We start from the raw sequence: 17,699 nt of genomic DNA on the forward strand, positions 1-17,699 counted from the left end.
ACAACTCCCAGCAAGCCCGGCCAGCCATCGGCTGTCCGGGCTTGCTGGGAGTTGTAGTTTTGAAACCTCCGGAGGTCCGCAGGTTGAAGACCACTGCGGCCTTCGACATCATCCAGCCCCCTCTCACCCCCTTTAGTTCTGAGTACTCACCTCTGCTCGGCGCTGGTCCGGTCCTGCAGGGCTGTCTGGTGAGGAGGTGGTCCGGTGGGATAGTGGTTCCGGGCTGCTATCTTCACCGGGGAGGCCTCTTCTAAGCGCTTCGGGCCCGGCCTCAGAATAGTCACGTTGCCTTGACAACGACGCAGAGGTGCGTTCATTGCCAACGTACTTCTGCGTCATTGTCAAGGCAACGCCTCTATTTCGGGCCGGAAGCGTGGAGAAGAGGCGCCACCGGTGAAGATAGCAGCCCGGAAACACTATCCCACTGGACCACCTCCTCACAGGACAGCCCTGCAGGACCGGACCAGCGCCGAGCGGAGGTGAGTACTCAGAACTAAAGGGGGTGAGAGGGGGCTGGATGATGTCGAAGGCCGCAGTGGTCTTCAACCTGCGGACCTCCGGAGGTTTCAAAACTACAACTCCCAGCAAGCCCGGACAGCCGATGGCTGCCCGGGCTTGCTGGGAGTTGTAGTTTTGAAACCTCTGGAGGTCCGCAGGTTGAAGACCACTGAGGGCGAATGATGACAAGGGGATGTTGAAGGGGGGATGTGTGGGATGATAAGGGGATGATGAAGGGGGGATGTGTGGGATGATAAGGGGATGATGAAGGGGGGATGTGTGGGATGATAAGGGGATGATGAAGGGGGGATGTGCGGGATGATAAGGGGATGATGAAGGGGGGATGTGTGGGATGATAAGGGGATGATGAAGGGGGGATGTGCGGGATGATAAGGGGATGATGAAGGGGGAATGTGCGGGATGATAAGGGGATGATGAAGGGGGGATGTGCGGGATGATAAGGGGATGATGAAGGGGGGATGTGTGGGATGATAAGGGGATGATGAAGGGGGGATGTGCGGGATGATAAGGGGATGATGAAGGGGGATGTGTGGGATGATAAGGGGATGATGAAGGGGGGATGTGTGGGATGATGACAAGGGGATGATGATGAGGATGTTAATGACGGGGGTCTGGATGATGACAGGGGGGGGATGATGTATTTCCCACCCTAGGCTTATACTCGAGTCAATAACTTTTCCTGGGATTTTGGGTTGAAATTAGGGGTCTCGGCTTATACTCGGGTCGGCTTATACTCGAGTATATACGGTATATTAAACAAATTCTTCTCCACTGTATTCACCGAGGAAAATGAAATGCCAGGTGAAATACAGTTTGATAAGGCAAACTCCCCTTTACAGGTCACCTGTCTAACCCGGGAAGAAGTAGAGTGCCACCTACAAAAAAATCAAAATAGACAAATCACCAGGTCCAGATGGCATTCACCCCCTCGAGAGATTTCCTTACAGTAGTAAAGTTGCAATCATTGCAGATGATACTAAACTCTGTAAAGCAGTAAACACTGTAGAGGACAGGGCACTGTTACAAATGGATCTGGATAGGTTGGAGGATTGGGCTGGGAAGTGGCAGATGAGGTTCAACACTGATAAATGTAAGGTAATGCACATGGGGAGGAAAAATCCAGCCTGGGATTATGTATTAAATGGGAGCACACTAGGGATGACTGACGTGCTAAAGGACTTGGGAGTTTTAGTGAACAGTAAATTTAGCTGTAGTGACCAGTGTCGGGCTGCCAAGGCAAATAAAATCATGGGGTGCATCAATAGGGGCATAGATGCCCACGACAAGGAAATAATTCTACCGCTGTACAAATCACTAGTCAGACCACATATAGAACACTGTGTACAGTACTGGGCACCAGTGTACAAGAAAGATACAGTGGAGCTGGAGAAGGTTCAAAGATGGGCAACCAAGGTAATACGGGGAATGGGAGGACTACAGCACCCAGAAAGATTATCAGAATTGGGGTTACTTAGTTTAGAAAAAAGAAGGCTTAGGGGAGACCCAATAACTATGTATAAATATATCAAGGGACAGTACAGAGATCTTTCCCATGATCTATTTATAAGCAGGACTGTTTCTATAACAAGGGGGCATCCTCTAAGTTTAGAGGAAAGAAGGTTTCTACACCAGCACAGACGGGGGTTCTTTACTGTAAGAGCAGTGAGACTGTGGAATTCTCTCCCAGAGTAGGTGGTCATGGGGAACTCGGTAAAAGAATTTAAAAGGGGTCTGGATGCATTTTTTGGAGAGTAAAAACATTGCTGTTATGTATATTAGAATTATAGGGACAGAAGGTTGATCCAGGGATTTATTCTGACAGTCATATTTGGAGTCGGGAAGAAATTTTTTACCTCTAGTATGAGTTTTTTTTGCCTTTCTCTGGATTAACTCAGTAGGGACTCATTAGGGATATAGGTTGAACGTGATGGACTCTGGTCTTTTTTCAACCTTATGAACTATGTTACTATGAATTTATACTTACAGATAAAGATGATAAGTCCATTTCTTTGTTTTTAATAAGAAAATCATGAATTTTTTCATTTTGCAGGATTTCTTTTGATATGTATTTACAATGATCGATAGTAACCATGCCATGCTTGCAGGTCATTAATGAAGTTAAATCTGGGCCTCGACAATATAAGTGAAATGCTTCTTCTATCCCAAGAATGGGTCCTGATAATAGATAAATAAAATGAAAAAAGAAACATTTTCTATTATATATCAATCATTCAATAGAAAATAATTCAGCATTCCAACAAACAGGAATACATATTTATATTTCATATTTTTCATTTTCAGCATTTCATCTTACCATTAAAGAGGAGCAGGTTTCCCAAACAAAGCTGTCCTCCACAAGGAATATTATCTTCTTGAGATGACATGTTATGACCAATCATGCAAAATGTCCGATTGCTGTCAGAAGATAGGTTTCCTTTTCTGGGAGGATTATATTCCAGAGTAACTTCTGTAGTCCTGTATTAATTTTATTTATTTTTTTCCAACAAAGAAGTGAAATAAATCAGATTACAAATTTTATAAAATGAGTACTCATATATAACGTATTTTCAGGCAGTGGTTATTTGGGAAAGTAAAATAGCAGATTAGCAAAGGTCTACCTGACCCATTTAACCCCTAGATGACAAAGGGTTTACAGGTACTAAACAACCAAAGCCGTACCTTTACGCCCTAAAGCATTAAATGTCTATAAAGCAGGCGAAGGAGCTTGTGCTCGCTTTATAAGGGGTGAGTGACTGCTACCGTCAGTAACCGGACACTCACCACTAATGACCACAAGTCACTAATGATCCTGCTGCTGCTCATCATTAACCCTTTGACACCATGATTAATGACGATCACGGCCTCAAAAGGGTTAAATGATAGTTGCCGGAACCTCAGTGGTCCTCATCGTACCCTTTTAATGCGATTGCAGGCATTCGATAAGCTAAAATGGCAGATGTCCCCTTTCCAGCCTTCTCCAGTTGATTGTTGTTCTAATAATGCAGCCAGCCTGATCCAGGCTGAATTGGTAGAGCGCCGATCAAATTAGTGCAGTAGGCTAGAAGTATACAGTGAATGTAGTCTAATTATTGCAAATTAAACTTAAAAGGTGTTATATTAAAGCCCCTTCCTTAAGAAAAATTCAAGTCACCCTCCATTTTACAGAAAAACAATAGAAAAATTTAACAAACATATTTGGTATAGTCTAAACTATTAAAATATAATGTTTATGATTCCGCACAGTGCACAGCTTAAATGTAAAAAATATACAAAAAGGTCATAAATGCAGATTTTTGATCACATATTCATATTATATATATTTAATAAAAGTGACCAAAAAGGTACCATTTAGACAAAAATGATACCAAAAACACATACAGATCATAACGCAAAAAATGAGGCCTCATACAGTCCTGTATATGGAAAAATAAAACATGTATAGGATTTGTTGTGTCAGGATTTTGTTTCATGAAAAAGTGAATTAAAAACAGCTTAAAAAAAAAGTTAGAGGGGGAGAGAATATGGTAATTTTAAGCACACTGAAATGTTTAAAAAAAAAAAAAGTTCGAGTAGTAGAAAAACTATACATATTGGGTCTCTGTGATGTCCCAGTACAGGACAGAGTCCTGTACTTACCCTTAGGCCCTGTCAGGTTAAGTCCTTCAGTGACATGGGGGCTCCCCTGCATGGTCTCCCCCTGTTGTTCCGTAATGTTGTGCTTATCACTTTAACCCCTTAAGGACCAAGCCCATTTTCACCTTAAGGACCAGAGCGTTTTTTGCACATCTGACCACTGTCACTTTAAGCATTAATAACTCTGGGATGCTTTTACTTTTCATTCTGATTCCGGATTCTGATTTCATACTGATAACTTTCTTTTTTACACTTTTTTTTTGCAGTGTTATAGCCCCCCCCCCTCTCCTAGTGGCTATTGCACTGCACATACCGATCTCATACAAAGACAGCAAAGATCAGTGTTATCGGCGGTCGATTGCTCAAGCCTGGATTTCAGGCATGGAGCAATCAATCGCCAATCGGACGCGGCGGAGGCAGGTAAGGGGACCTCCGCTCGCATTCTAGCTGATTGGGACATCGTGATTTCACCGCGATGGTCCCAATCAGCCCGACTGAGCTGCCGGGAAGCGTTTACTTTCCTTTTAGATGCGGCAATCAACTGCGTCTAAAGGGTTAATAGCGTGCGGCACAATGATCTGTGCCACGCGCTATTTGCCCAGGGTTCCGGCTGTTATTAGCTTCCGGGTACCTACGTGGGGTCACAGTTACACCCTGCGTCCCTAAGAGGTTAAGGACTTAGCGTTTTTCCTTTTTCATTTTTTCCTCCTTACCTTTGAAAAATCATAACCCTTTTAATTTTGCACCTACAGACGCATATGATGGATTTTTTTGCGCCACCAATTTACTTTGTAATGACATTAGTAATTTTACCTAAAAATCTACAGCGAAAAAAATTATTGTGCGCCAAATTTTTTACAGAAAAACACCATTTTGTAACTTTTGGGGGATTCCATTTCTACGCAGTGTATATTTCTATAAGAATGACACCTTATCTTTATTCTGGAGGTCCATAAGATTAAAATGATACCCTACTTATATAGGTTTGATTTTGTCTTACTTCAGAAAAAAAAATGATAACTACATGCACGAAAATGTATACATTTAAAAGAAATTTTCTCAACATTTTTATTTTTCCCGCATGTGGGGCAGTACGAAGGCTCGTTTTTTGTGCCGTGATCTGAAGTTTCCATCGGTACCATTTTCTGTTTTTATCGCATATTTTTTATGCTATAAAAAAGACCAAAAATACACTATTTTGGACTTTGTAGTTTTTTACAGGCACACCATTGACGTTGTGCGGTTTAATTAAAGATATATCTTTATAGTTTGGTCATTTATGCATGCGGAGATACCACATATGTTTATATTTATATTTATTCATGAACACTTAACATAACCTGTATGGGCATATAAAAATAATAAATAAATAATAAATAAATAAAGTGGACAGGACCAAAAGATATATGTGGACCCAATTCCCACACCACAGCGCAAGCACTGCAGAGGTATGGAAGCATTTAGTCTGTTGAAAAGCTCAGGAGTGTGGAACCATCCCATAAGCATCTTAAACTGGGTTTCTTTGTAGGCCATGATTAGGTGCAGCCCCTCTCTGGGGGGGGTTAAGAATAGAGTAAATGGCGTTTACTTGCGGCCTTTCACTTGCGGTCCCTGTCAGCACAACAGTCGGCCCAGCAAAAAACCCTCTAGTACCTCATTCCCTCACCATAGTAGAGGATAAGCTGGTATGGTATGAAAACGAACTCATAGGGGAAGCTAAAGAGGCTAATTTAAACTTAGCAAAACAGTAATTCCACACATCGAGAGAAGGCCATCGGACATAAAAGAGGGCCCAGGGAGGGAGAAGAAAGAGGTAGAGTCCAGAGAAGAGAGTAAGGATGAGAGGGCGCCAGCCAAAGCTTCTCTAAATCCATCCATCTGCTGTAGGCATGACAGGAGGACCACGCCACCAGGTGGCACAAATGGGCGCTCTAGTAGTACTTTATCACATCCGGGACGGATTATTACAGACATAGGGAGGCGATTGTTCCAGATAAAACGAAAGAGGGCAGTCTGAAAGGAGCGAAGAGCAGCTAGAGGGACCCGTATCGGAAAAGCACAGCAATTTAGGGAGGATTGTCATCTTAACCGCAGCTATGCGCCCAAACAAGATAAATTGGGACCTCCACTTTTCCAAACGGCCCCGAAGTTCTTGAAACAAAGAAGGAAAGTTAGCCGAGTAAAGGGAGGCATAAGAAGAAGTCAGAAAGATATTTAAGCTTAACAGGAGACCACAACAAAGAGAAGTTAGTTTGGAGAAGAGAGGACAGAGGAGGGGGAAGATTCAGAGGCATAGTCTCAGATTTAGAGAGGTTGACCCTGTATCCCGAGACAATCCCATAGGAATGCAGGGTCCGGTAAAGAGCAAGGAGGGACTGTCGAGGGTGAGTAAGAGTCAGAAGGAAAAAGTCAGCAAACAGACAGATCTTATAGTCCCTATCATGTAGGTGGACCCCTGAGATGTCCAGGTCACCCCGGATCAAGGCAGCAAGAGGCTCTATACATAGCGCAAAGATCAGGGGTAACCGCCATCCCTGCCTAGTCCCAATAAATAGAGGGAAACTCGGAAAAGTAACATGAGGAAGTTTAATAGAGGCAGTGGGAGAAGAGTAGAGGCCCCGCAAGGCAGTCAGAAAAGGCCCTGAAATCCTGAATTTCTGTAGGGTAGCATAAAGGAAGGGCCAGCTGAGCCTATCATAGGCCTACTCAGCATTAAGGCTAAGGACCAAGGCCTGTTCTGAGCGCCAATTGATCAAGTCTATCTAACCCACAACCCTCCTAGTATTATCTCCCCCCTCCCCCGGCAGCAAGGGGGAAGAGGTCTTTAACATTTTAGACGAGGCAATCAACTTTGATCGCCTGTATCTAAAGGGTTAATACCAAACATCACCACGATCGGTGATGTCGGATATTCGCGACAGGTCCTGGCTTTCAATAGCTGCTGGGAACGACCCGCTATGACGCGGGGGCACAGCGTGACCCTGCGTTATAGAATGGGATCGGGCGCAGGGCATACAAGTACGCCCTGTGTCCTTAAGGAGTTAAATAGAAGTAATTAACAAATCGGTTTAACTTTCTGGTACCAGTTGATTTAAAAGGACTTGTTTTTGCACTTTTGTTTTTTCTTCCTCTCCTTCTAAAATCATAGCGCTTTAAAGACCTATAGAAGGGCTTGTTTTTTGCGTCACCAATTGTAGTTTGTAAAAACATCACTTTATAACAATCAGCGGCGAAACAAAAAAAAAAATACTTATTTGTGGGGTGAAAAAAAACAATTTTGTTAATTTTTAGGGCTTCCATATCTATGCAGTGCACTTTTCAGTAAAAATGACATCTTATTTTTATTCTGTAAGTTCATACGGTTACACGGATACCCAATTTATGTAGGTTTTATTTAATTTTACAACTTAATTATAACTACATACAACAAAATTAGAACATTTAAAATTGTGATTTTCTGACCCTTATAACTTATTTTTCCCCATACAGGGCTATATGAGGGCTCATTTTTTGTGTAGTGGTCTGTAGTTTTTATTGGTAACATTTTTGTTTTGATGGGACTTTTCGATCGCTTTTTATGATTTTTTTTTATGGTATATAAAGTGACCAAAAATGCACAATTTTGGAGTATTTTTTAAATGTACGTCAACGACCGTGCAGTTTAGCTAACCTTATATTTTAATAGTTCGTACATTTAAGCACCGCGGCTTATTCCCATTTTTTTTATTTTTTATTTTATTTATTTATTTATTTATTTTTTACACTTTTTACTTTATGTAGACACCATATACTGTTGCATATATCAGTGTTATTGGTGCTCTGCTGCTCCAGCCTGCTGAAGCTTTCTGGATCAGCAGAGCACCGATCGGTCGGCGAGGAAGCAGGAAAGGGCCCTCCCGCTGTCCTCTCAGCTAATCAGGACACCGCGATTTCATTGCAATAGTCCCAATAAGCTCCGTTAACCCCTTAAGGACCAAGGACGTACCGGTACATCCTTGGTCCTGCTCCCGTGATATAACGCGGGGTTACACGGTAACCCCGCATCATATCACGGCGGGCCCGGCGTCATAGTGAAGCCGGGACCCGCCGCTAATAGCGCGCGGCGCTGCACGCTATTAACCCTTTAGCCGCGCGCTCAGGGCTGAGCCACGCGGCTAAAAGTGAAAGTAAAAACTGCCGGTTAGCTCAGTGGGCTGTTCGGGATAGCCGCGGTGAAATCGCGGCATCCCTAACAGCTTGCAGGACAGCGGGAGGGTCCCTACCTGCCTCCTCGCTGTCCGATCGCCGAATGACTGCTCAGTGCCTGAGATCCAGGCATGAGCAGTCAAGCGGCAGAATCATCGATCACTGGTTTCCTATGAGAAACCAGTGATCAATGATAAAGATCAGTGTGTGCAGTGTTATAGGACCCTATGGGAGCTATAACACTGCAAAAAAAAGTGAAAAAAAGAAGTGAATAGAGATCATTTAACCCCTCTCCTATTATAAGTTTGAATCACCCCCCTTTCCCCATAAAAAAAAAAGTGTAAATAAAAGTAAATACAAACATATATGGTATCACCGCATGCAGAAATGTTCGAATTATAAAAATATATGGTTAATTAAACCGCTCGGTCAATGGGGTACACGCAAAAAAATTCCAAAGTCCAAAATAGTGCATTTTTGGTCACTTTTTATATCATTTAAAAATTCATAAAAAGCGATCAATAAGTCCTATCAATGCAAAAATGGTACCGTTAAAAACTTCAGATCACGGCGCCCCATACACGGAAAAATAAAAAAGTTATAGGGGTCAGAAGATGACAATCTTAAACGTATTAATTTTCCTGCATGTAGTTATGATTTTTTCCAGAAGTACGACAAAATCAAACCTATATAAGTAGGGTATCATTTTAATCATATGGACCTACAGAATAAAGATAAGGTCTAATTTTTACCGAAAAATGTACTACGTAGAAACGGAAGCCCCCAAAAGTTACAAAACGGCGTTTTTTTTTCAATTTTGTCGCACAATGATTTTTTTCCCCCCCGTTTCACCGTAGATTTTTGGGCAAAATGACTGAGTTCATTACAAAGTAGAATTGGTGGCGCAAAAAATAAGCCATCATATGGATTTTTAGGTGCAAAATTGAAAGAGTTATGATTTTTTAAAGGCAAGGAGCAAAAAACGAAAATGCAAAAACGGAAAAAACCCTGATCCTTAAGGGGTTAAGCTGCCGGGATGGTTTCACTTTCATTTTAGAGGCCGCTATCAAATTTGAGTTAATGCCGGGCATCGGCCCGAACAGTGATACTTGGCATTAACCCTGGGTCCTGGCTGCTGAAAGCAGTTGGGACCCGCCGGTTTTAACGCATGCTCAGCCCCATAGCTTGTTCTAAACACCAGTAACGGGACCAGGATGTACAGGTACGCCTGGATCCTTAAGGTTTCGGGAGCAAGGGGGTACCCATACGCCCTGCATCCTTAACATGTTAAGCAACTTTATGTGTTGCAATTTTTACGAATTTGTGGATTAAACCGTAGTTTTTGATTGTACAAGGATATGGGGTAATTAGGTTCACAGAATATAATAAAGGCGTGGAGAGGCAATTTTGGTGAAAATTGGGGATTAAATATGTTCACCAGCTTTACCACCAAGGGGATTAATTTAGTTTGAGACACTAAGTTTGAAATTTCAGAATGATATTAAGAAAAAATTCTAGTATCGCCAATTATTAGAAGCAGATAGAAACACTAGAGATATGGTTAAGTTTTATATTGGTACACCTAAATTACCGTATTCACATTTATTATGGAATAACAGGGTACCCGCAAGGCCCTAAGGAAAATATATAAGAATTTAATACTAAATTGAAGACCAAATAAAATAGGGAAGATACCTCACCTCGATGACCCTACATGGGATAGAATTTTGAATAATGAAAAATCCTGTTCTACAAGTAAAAAGCTGCAATACTCACAATTAAGAATTATTTATAGATTATATTATACTCCCAATTTCTTGGGGAAAACAGGCTGCAGAAAGGACACTCTATGCCCTAAGTCCTCAGTGGACTTACACATCTGCTATGGAAATGTAGTAGAGTGAGAGGGTTCTGGACCGACATTGAGGAATTTATGGAAAAACAAGTTTGGATATCAGATCCACCATATTGGGGGAAGTGGTTAACATTGGTACATGGAAGATGATATTTTGAAATTACAGTAGAACCTCCCAATAGCGGACACTCATGGGGAATGAAAAAGTATCCACTATTGAGAGATGTTGCCTATTGGGAAAAAAAGCTTAAAAATATTTCTGAATGATGGAATACTGTTCTGTTCTAACTTCAGAGTATATACTCCAAAAGTAAGAAACAAAATGAATCCCACTTACCACGTATGGAGTCCCAAAATTGCAGTAGTTTATTCCATATAAAGATGAAGCAGCATACAAAGGAGTGGCAATTCCATGTAGTGGGGAGAGAGAGCAGCCGCTCTCAAGACACAGGGGCACACCAAGAGGTGGCAACTAGTTTTGCGTCAGCCAACGCTTCAGCGTCAGCCAGGTGTGTGTCTCCTCCCAATGGTAGTAACACTTTTATATGCATAACAGACAACATGTGAATTGTGTCCTAAATCAAAATGTGCAAAATAGTGAAAAAGCATAAAAACATAGGTTAAAACCAAAGTTAGAAAGAGCAACACAAATAATGGATTCACAGGAATGCAGAGAAATCATTTTGTTCATCTAATCCAAGAGGGCCAGTAGCGTCAAGTTTAATTATCCATAATGTCTCCCGGCGTAATAAATATGTATGACGATCTACTCCCTCCGGGATTTTTTTCTATGCGTTCTAGCCCCGCAAATTTCAAACCTTCAGTTTTGCCTCCATGATATTCTATCATATGGGAGACAAAACGTGGAGATCCTTTTTTAGTTTTATAAGAGTACAAATATTCTCGTATACGGACGGATAATTTTCTTTTTGTCTTACCGATATAATAAAATGTGCAGGGGCAGATAATATAGGTAGATTGACAGGTGATGAATTGGTTGAGAAAAATGTCGATTCCGCCTAATACAAAGTTTCTCTTTGCTAAATTAAGATGACAAGAATTGCAGTTTTTACAAGGAAAATTTCCTTTTGGAAGACAGTTTTTCAACCAAGTTTCGTTTTTGTCATGGATGCTCGGTTTGCCCTTTGTTATAAAATCTCCGATGATTTGGGACTTTCTTAAGGTGATAATAGGCTTCACTTTTGCTTCAGAATTTCCTCTGTAGTATTCAGCAGCTAATAAGTACTGGAAGGATTAAGATTTTTTAATAGAGGGGGGGGGGGGGGGCGTGTCCTGCAGTGAATGGCGGCGGTCGCATAGTTCCTGTGCTCCGCTAACCTCTGGGCCTTAAGCGACTACACAGCGTTTCACCTTGCTCTATTTCCCCGTAACTGGCTGTTGACGGGTGGAGGAACTCCTGGTCTCCCCACCATGACCCGCACGAGAGGCCAAAAGAAGAAAAGCCTGATGAAACTTACAGCGTTCTTCCCGGCTGCTGACTTCTCCCAAGATGACGCAGCTGCTTCCCCACCTCACCAGGCCGGAGTCCCCTCCACGACGGGCTCCGCTTCACCTTCGGCGGGCAGTGCTTCTCTGGCATCGGCTTCATCCAAGGCGGACAGTGATCCCTATCAGTCTCCGGTGCCCTCAGCCCTCTCTCCGCCTGGCAGAGCTTCGGCGGCCCCCGGGCCTCAGCAGGTACGCTTTTCGCCCGCGCCCTTAATCCCTCAAGGAGCTAGCGGAACCCCGGGGAGGGATGCAGGAGGGCCCGCTCAGATGCCTCTCACAGAGCACGTAATGAGAAGCCTGCTCTCTGAACTAAAATGCTCCTTGCAAGCGGACATCCAAAATGCGGTCACTAGTATCCAAGCTGAGGTGGCGGGGATTGGGAACAGAACCGCACATGGAGTCCAAAATGGCGGAACTCACCGCCTCGCACAACTCTGTGGTTGATTTGGCGAACTCTTTAGAGGATGAGGTGTCCGCTTTGAGGCTCAAGATAGCGGATATCGAAGATCGCTCCCGCCGCAACAACCTGAGGGTTAGAGGTGTGCCGGAGACGGTTAAAACTGAGGAACTGAATGGCTTCCTTACAGACTTTTTCGCCTTACTTTTGCTTCAAGCTACTACTCTAGATCTTCTCATGGACCGGGTGCATAGACTACCTAAGCCGAAAGCCTTATCCGGCTCTGTCCCTAGGGATGTTATTCTCAGGATGCATTTTTATCACATTAAGGACCAGTTGATGCAGTCTGCCCGTTCTACCCCTGACTTGCCTGCTAGATTTGCCAACATCCAGTTGTATACGGACTTGTCAGCGGTCACATTGGCCAGGCGCAGGGAGTTCAGTGCTGGTGCCAAGCTCCTACGGGACCATGGTGTACCCTATAAGTGGGGCTACCCTGTGAAAATGATTGTCACCCGAGGAGGAGCCAAGTTTGTGGTGAACTCGCCTGAGGATCTGGATAAACTTTGCATTGAATGGAATATGTCAGCTCCTGCTGCTTCTCCACTCCCGTCTGGAGAAGAATGGCACCTGGTGGCTAATCGGAAGCGTAAAAGTGACAAGTGTCGCTCAGCGACAGACTAACTGTTCCTGCCTGTTACCAGAACTGCTGGGACACTTGTGGACGATGCAAGATGCAGTATCTTATCCTTATGGTTTGGTTCTGAGGCGTCTACTAGAGTAATGAGTGGGAATTTGTTTGGTGTGTCACTGGCCCAGCTGCGGGCTTTTTCCACACTATGTCCCCTATGAAGGCTTACCACATGGCCTTTATTGCTCTCTCTATGTCTGTATTGTTTTTGTTTGTGTTCCCCTTGTTTCAATGGTTTTCCCTTGTTTGTTGGTTTGTCCGGTCTTATCTTGTGTACATACTGCTAGGTAGTGTGCTGCAACTCTCTGAAGTCTGTGAGGTGTGGTGGTTCTATGATTGTGGACTATGTCCAAATGTTTATAGGCGTTTATTGTTACAGCGATGCGCCCTGAGGAGTGATGATACTTAAGATGGTTTCCCTTAATGCTAAGGGATTGAATCCACCGTTCAAGCGATCCCTCCTATGGAGAGACGCTGTTCGCTTGCGGGCGGATGTTATGTGCATTCAGGAAACCCATCTTAACGTGAATGATGTGAGTCGCCTTAACCATAAAAAGTACCCTCACATGTTTCATGCCCATGCTCACCACAAGAAAGGAGGGGTTTCGGTGGCGATTCGTGATTCTGTAGCCTTCTCCTCACAGCAGATTTATATAGATAAGGGGGGACGTTACATTATCCTGCTATGTCACCTTAATAGTGTCCCCTACACAATAGTGGCCCTTTACGCACCTAATCGCAAACAATGTGCGTTTCTGAAATCCTTGCTCCACACGCTGGAGAAAGTTGCCACCGAACATGTGGTGTTGTTGGGCGACTTTAATATGTCTATGTGGCCACAGATAGATACGACTGCTGCACACTCCAGAGTGGGCCCGACTGGGTTCTTTTTTTTTTTATTTTTTTAAACATATTTTTATTCAAAAATTTTCAAAATTTTATAAACATGCACACAGGGCATTCCTGTGAAATAATGTGTAGTATAGATATATTAACTATATCAACAAGACATATCACGATGCAGCATTATCGAATCAATCTAGCAACCCGCACCCCTCCCCCACCCCATCCTAATCAGTAATCAGAACGCCAACCGGCGGAAGTCATTCAGGAGAATATCATGATACTATAGGTGAGATCCCCTCGCATCGGATACCCAGAAGCCAGTAAAGAAATACGGATCAACATCAAACAGGAACTCGAAGCCGGCCCAACGAGCCGGAAATGGATCTAGTAAGATACCAGGTCGTGTCTGTAAATGGTTGCATCAAAGAGATCAATTCCTCATTCGAATAAAAGGCCAGCATGAACGTTTTCCATTTCTTAAAAAACCATTTAGCCGATTTCTCTCTTGTCCTTAAAATTTCAAGGCGATCTAGCATCAGATATTTTTTCACTTGCGCTATAACATCCATAGGCGAGGGCATGTAAGCCGACAACCAATGAGTTAAGAGACACCGCTTGGCCCCCAGTAGAATCGTGTGGTGCAATAATGTCAGAGAGACATCATCTGGCGGTATGTGTAGGACTATAAGTAAAGGAGTCAAAGGTAAAGCGACTTTTAGTTTCCTATCTAACAGCGTGAAGAGAGCGGTCCAGAAATCCTGAGTCTTAGGGCAGGTAACTAATCCGTGCAATAAATCAGTAAAGGGGGCATTACAGTTAGGGCAGTCAGTCAGTCTGTCAGGTCTGTCAGGTGTCCGGGGTATGGTGAATCCGTAGGTAGCGTGGTGTAATATTTTAAATTGCGTTTCCCTCCAATTTTCGTTAATTACAGCCTTGCGTACCTTAGCCCATCCCTCCAGTATTGACACAGAGGAGTCAGAGATCCCAAGTGTGGTTTCCCAATATCTGAATAGAGAGGCAGAGGCAATCCCACTCCCTTTTCTGGTCAGATGTCGGTACAGTGTAGAGAGAGAGTGAGAAGGAATGGCTGAGGTCACCAGACTGTCAAAAGAGGTAGTTGAGCTTATTCGAGAAAGGTCAGCCAATCTTGGTGTTAGAAAGGATAGAACCTGTCGGTATGACAGATGCTGACCTGGACCAAGACCATATTGGGCACTCACTTCGGCAAACGAGAGATATCTACGTTCGGTAGGGTGCAGTAGTTGGCCAACAGATTGAAGGCCAGCTGATCTCCACAGGGCAAATAAACAGTTCTCCGAACCCTGTGGGAATTCAGGGTGGGACCATAGGGGCATGTACTTAGACAGGGAAAAGGGCAGGCGCATAAGGTCCCTGCCTATTTTCCACGTGGCAATTGTGTCCCTTATAATAATGCTATTTTTTATATGGGCTGGCAAGTTCTGGAGCTTGGAGTGAAGAATTCCAGCCAAGGACCATGGTGCGACCATGGCTGACTCCAGTGCAATGTTAGAGTATGTCGATTCACTCCTAAGCCAATCTATGCAATGCCTATATATACATGCCACATTATAGTGCCTCACATCCGGGAACCCCACCCCCCCTTTTTCTTTAGGAAGCATCAACTTTGATAAGGCAATACGGGGTCTCTTATTGGCCCAAATAAATTTAGTAAATGCTGACTGAAGTGACTGGATATCGACCCTCTTAAGGAGGAGTGGAATCATTTGAATGGGATAAAGCATCTTCGAAAAGCTAAGCATCTTTAGTAGGTGGCATCTGGCTAGCAAGGAAAGTGGTAGAGACATCCACCTCTGCAACTCTCCCATTATTTTGCGGAACAACGGGGTAAAGTTAAGAGAGTAAATTGAAGAGGGGGACCTCCCCACCAATATTCCCAAGTACTTAAAGGAGGATCTGGTAACTAGGATCGGGAATGGCATTGATGCAGAACTGCGAGACAGGGGAATAGGAGAAATGTCCAGTAGGACGCTTTTTTCTACATTAACTCGGAACCCCGATACCTCCCCAAAATCAGAGAGGATGGTAAACACCCTCGGTACAGTCTTTACCGGATCAGATAAGATAAAGAGAATGTCATCCGCAAATAAAGTATGAGAAATTGTTTGAGAACCCATCTGTATACCTAGTGATCCCCTCTCCCTCTCAATGAGGAGAGATAACGGTTCAATGGCCAGATCGAAAAGAAGAGGGGATAGGGGACATCCCTGCCTAGTCCCCCTCTCAGGAGTGAAGAGATCAGATAAGAAGCCCATAGTGTGGAGACGTGCTCTAGGTGAGGCATAAAGGGAACGTAAGTAACCGAGAAAGGGCCCTCCGAACCCCATTGCCGACAGTACTTCCCACAGCCATTCCCAGCGAACACAGTCAAAGGCCTTTTCGGCGTCTATCGATAACAATGCCGCTGTGGGATGTTTGTGGGGCCGTAGATTTACCTCATCCAGTACCGAGAGCACCGCTCTAATATGAGAAACCGGGGAGCGTCCCTTGACAAAGCCAACCTGGGCCGGAGATATTAATCTTGGTAATACAGTTGCCAGTCTGTCAGACAAAATTTTGGAGACTAACTTTAAGTCTACATTGATTAAAGAGATAGGTCTATAACTCCCTGGTAATAAAGGATCCTTCCCCGGCTTAGGCAAGACCCTGATGTGCGCCACATTAGAGGACGGCGGGATCGGGTCACCAGAAAGGTAAGAGTTATACAGGACCAGTAGGGAGGGAGCTACCTCATTTGCCAAGATCTTGAAGAAATCCCCGGAGAAGCCATCAGGACCAGGGGCTTTATTAAGTTTGAGATGTTTAAGGGCCCGATCTAGCTCCTCCGAGGAGATCTCTGCCCCTAACATTTCCCTTTCCTCCGATGTCAATGAGGGAAGAGATGAGTGTGAGAGCCATTGTGTGGAGTCTGCCATGGGGACAGTTGGCGCTGAGTAGATGTCTGCGAAATAGCTAGCTAAGATACCATTAATTATTTTGGGATCCCTGTGGGTAACACCTCTAGTATCCTTCAGGGCAGATATGTTACTCACCGGGAGGGCACCCTTAGCAAAGCGTGCCAATAGACGACCCGGTTTGTTGCCGAACCGAAAGAGAGAAGCTTCAAAATGGGATCTTTTGAGGTCGTCTCGCCACTCTAACCAGCCATCATAAGATGCCTTGGCCGACATCCAGAGTTTTTTCGTGTTCTCAGTCGGCACGGCAACAAAGTCGGTATAGGCCCTCTGAAGAGCAGAACCGAGAGATTTAAGCTGTGAAGCTATTTTACGTTTTAGGGAGGTCGTGTATGCCAGGATTCTCCCTCGTAAAACTGCCTTAGCAGCATCCCAAAACAATTGGGGATTAGTTACATGTGCCGCGTTATCCGCAGCGTATTCCCCCCACCAACCTTTCAGGAGTGAATGAAAATGCTCATCTCTTGCCAAGCTGGAAGGGAAGCGCCACAGGAAGTCAGATCCACGAGGGACCGAATCCTGTAGCTGCAATAATAAGGGAGAGTGGTCAGAGATCACCATGTCAGTCAGTGAAATGTCCTCGGTCTTTAGTACAAGAGAGTCCGATAAGAAACAGTAATCGATTCTCGACCAAGAGTCATGAGAATGAGAGTAATGGGAATAGTCTCGTCCGTCGGGATTTCTCGCTCTCCAAATGTCCGTCAGTCCTAAACTCAAGGTCCACGGGCCCAGGAGGCCGTCTGCTCGCCTAGGAACCGGTCCTAAGGTCCTATTGGAACGTCTGTCTTCCGTCCCATGCATTACCATGTTAAAGTCGCCCATTATCACTCGTTGAGAAGGAGAAAGAGGAGCTAGTCGCCCTGTTACGTCAGTCAAGAACTGGTCCTGTCCGTCATTGGGACCATAAATATTAACCAAGGAGAATTCGTCAGAGGCCGTTTTTACGTGAACAGCGCAAAAACGTCCTCTGTCATCAGAAACTACATTAAGAATGTCACAGGTAAAGTTCCTATTGAATAGTATTAAGACTCCGGCTTTTCTCGCTACAGCCGCCGAACCCTCAACCCTCCC

At 44.1% G+C, this 17,699-nt stretch overlaps 1 protein-coding gene across 4 annotated transcripts in view; it reads right to left on the reverse strand.

Annotated features, from left to right (window-relative positions):
* Positions 1-17,699, reverse strand: part of LYST (lysosomal trafficking regulator) — a 1,083,863-nt gene that overhangs the window by 723,615 nt on the left and 342,549 nt on the right. For all 4 annotated transcript variants that reach the window (XM_056566940.1, XM_056566939.1, XM_056566938.1 and 1 more), the window contains exons 14-15: positions 2,834-2,994; positions 2,504-2,694 (exon numbers count right to left, since the gene is read on the reverse strand). In XM_056566940.1, coding sequence (XP_056422915.1) covers positions 2,504-2,694; positions 2,834-2,994 — 352 coding nt within the window. The remainder of the gene's footprint in view (positions 1-2,503; positions 2,695-2,833; positions 2,995-17,699) is intronic.

Source organism: Hyla sarda, chromosome 3 (assembly GCF_029499605.1).
Source record: "Hyla sarda isolate aHylSar1 chromosome 3, aHylSar1.hap1, whole genome shotgun sequence".
NCBI lineage: Eukaryota > Metazoa > Chordata > Amphibia > Anura > Hylidae > Hyla > Hyla sarda.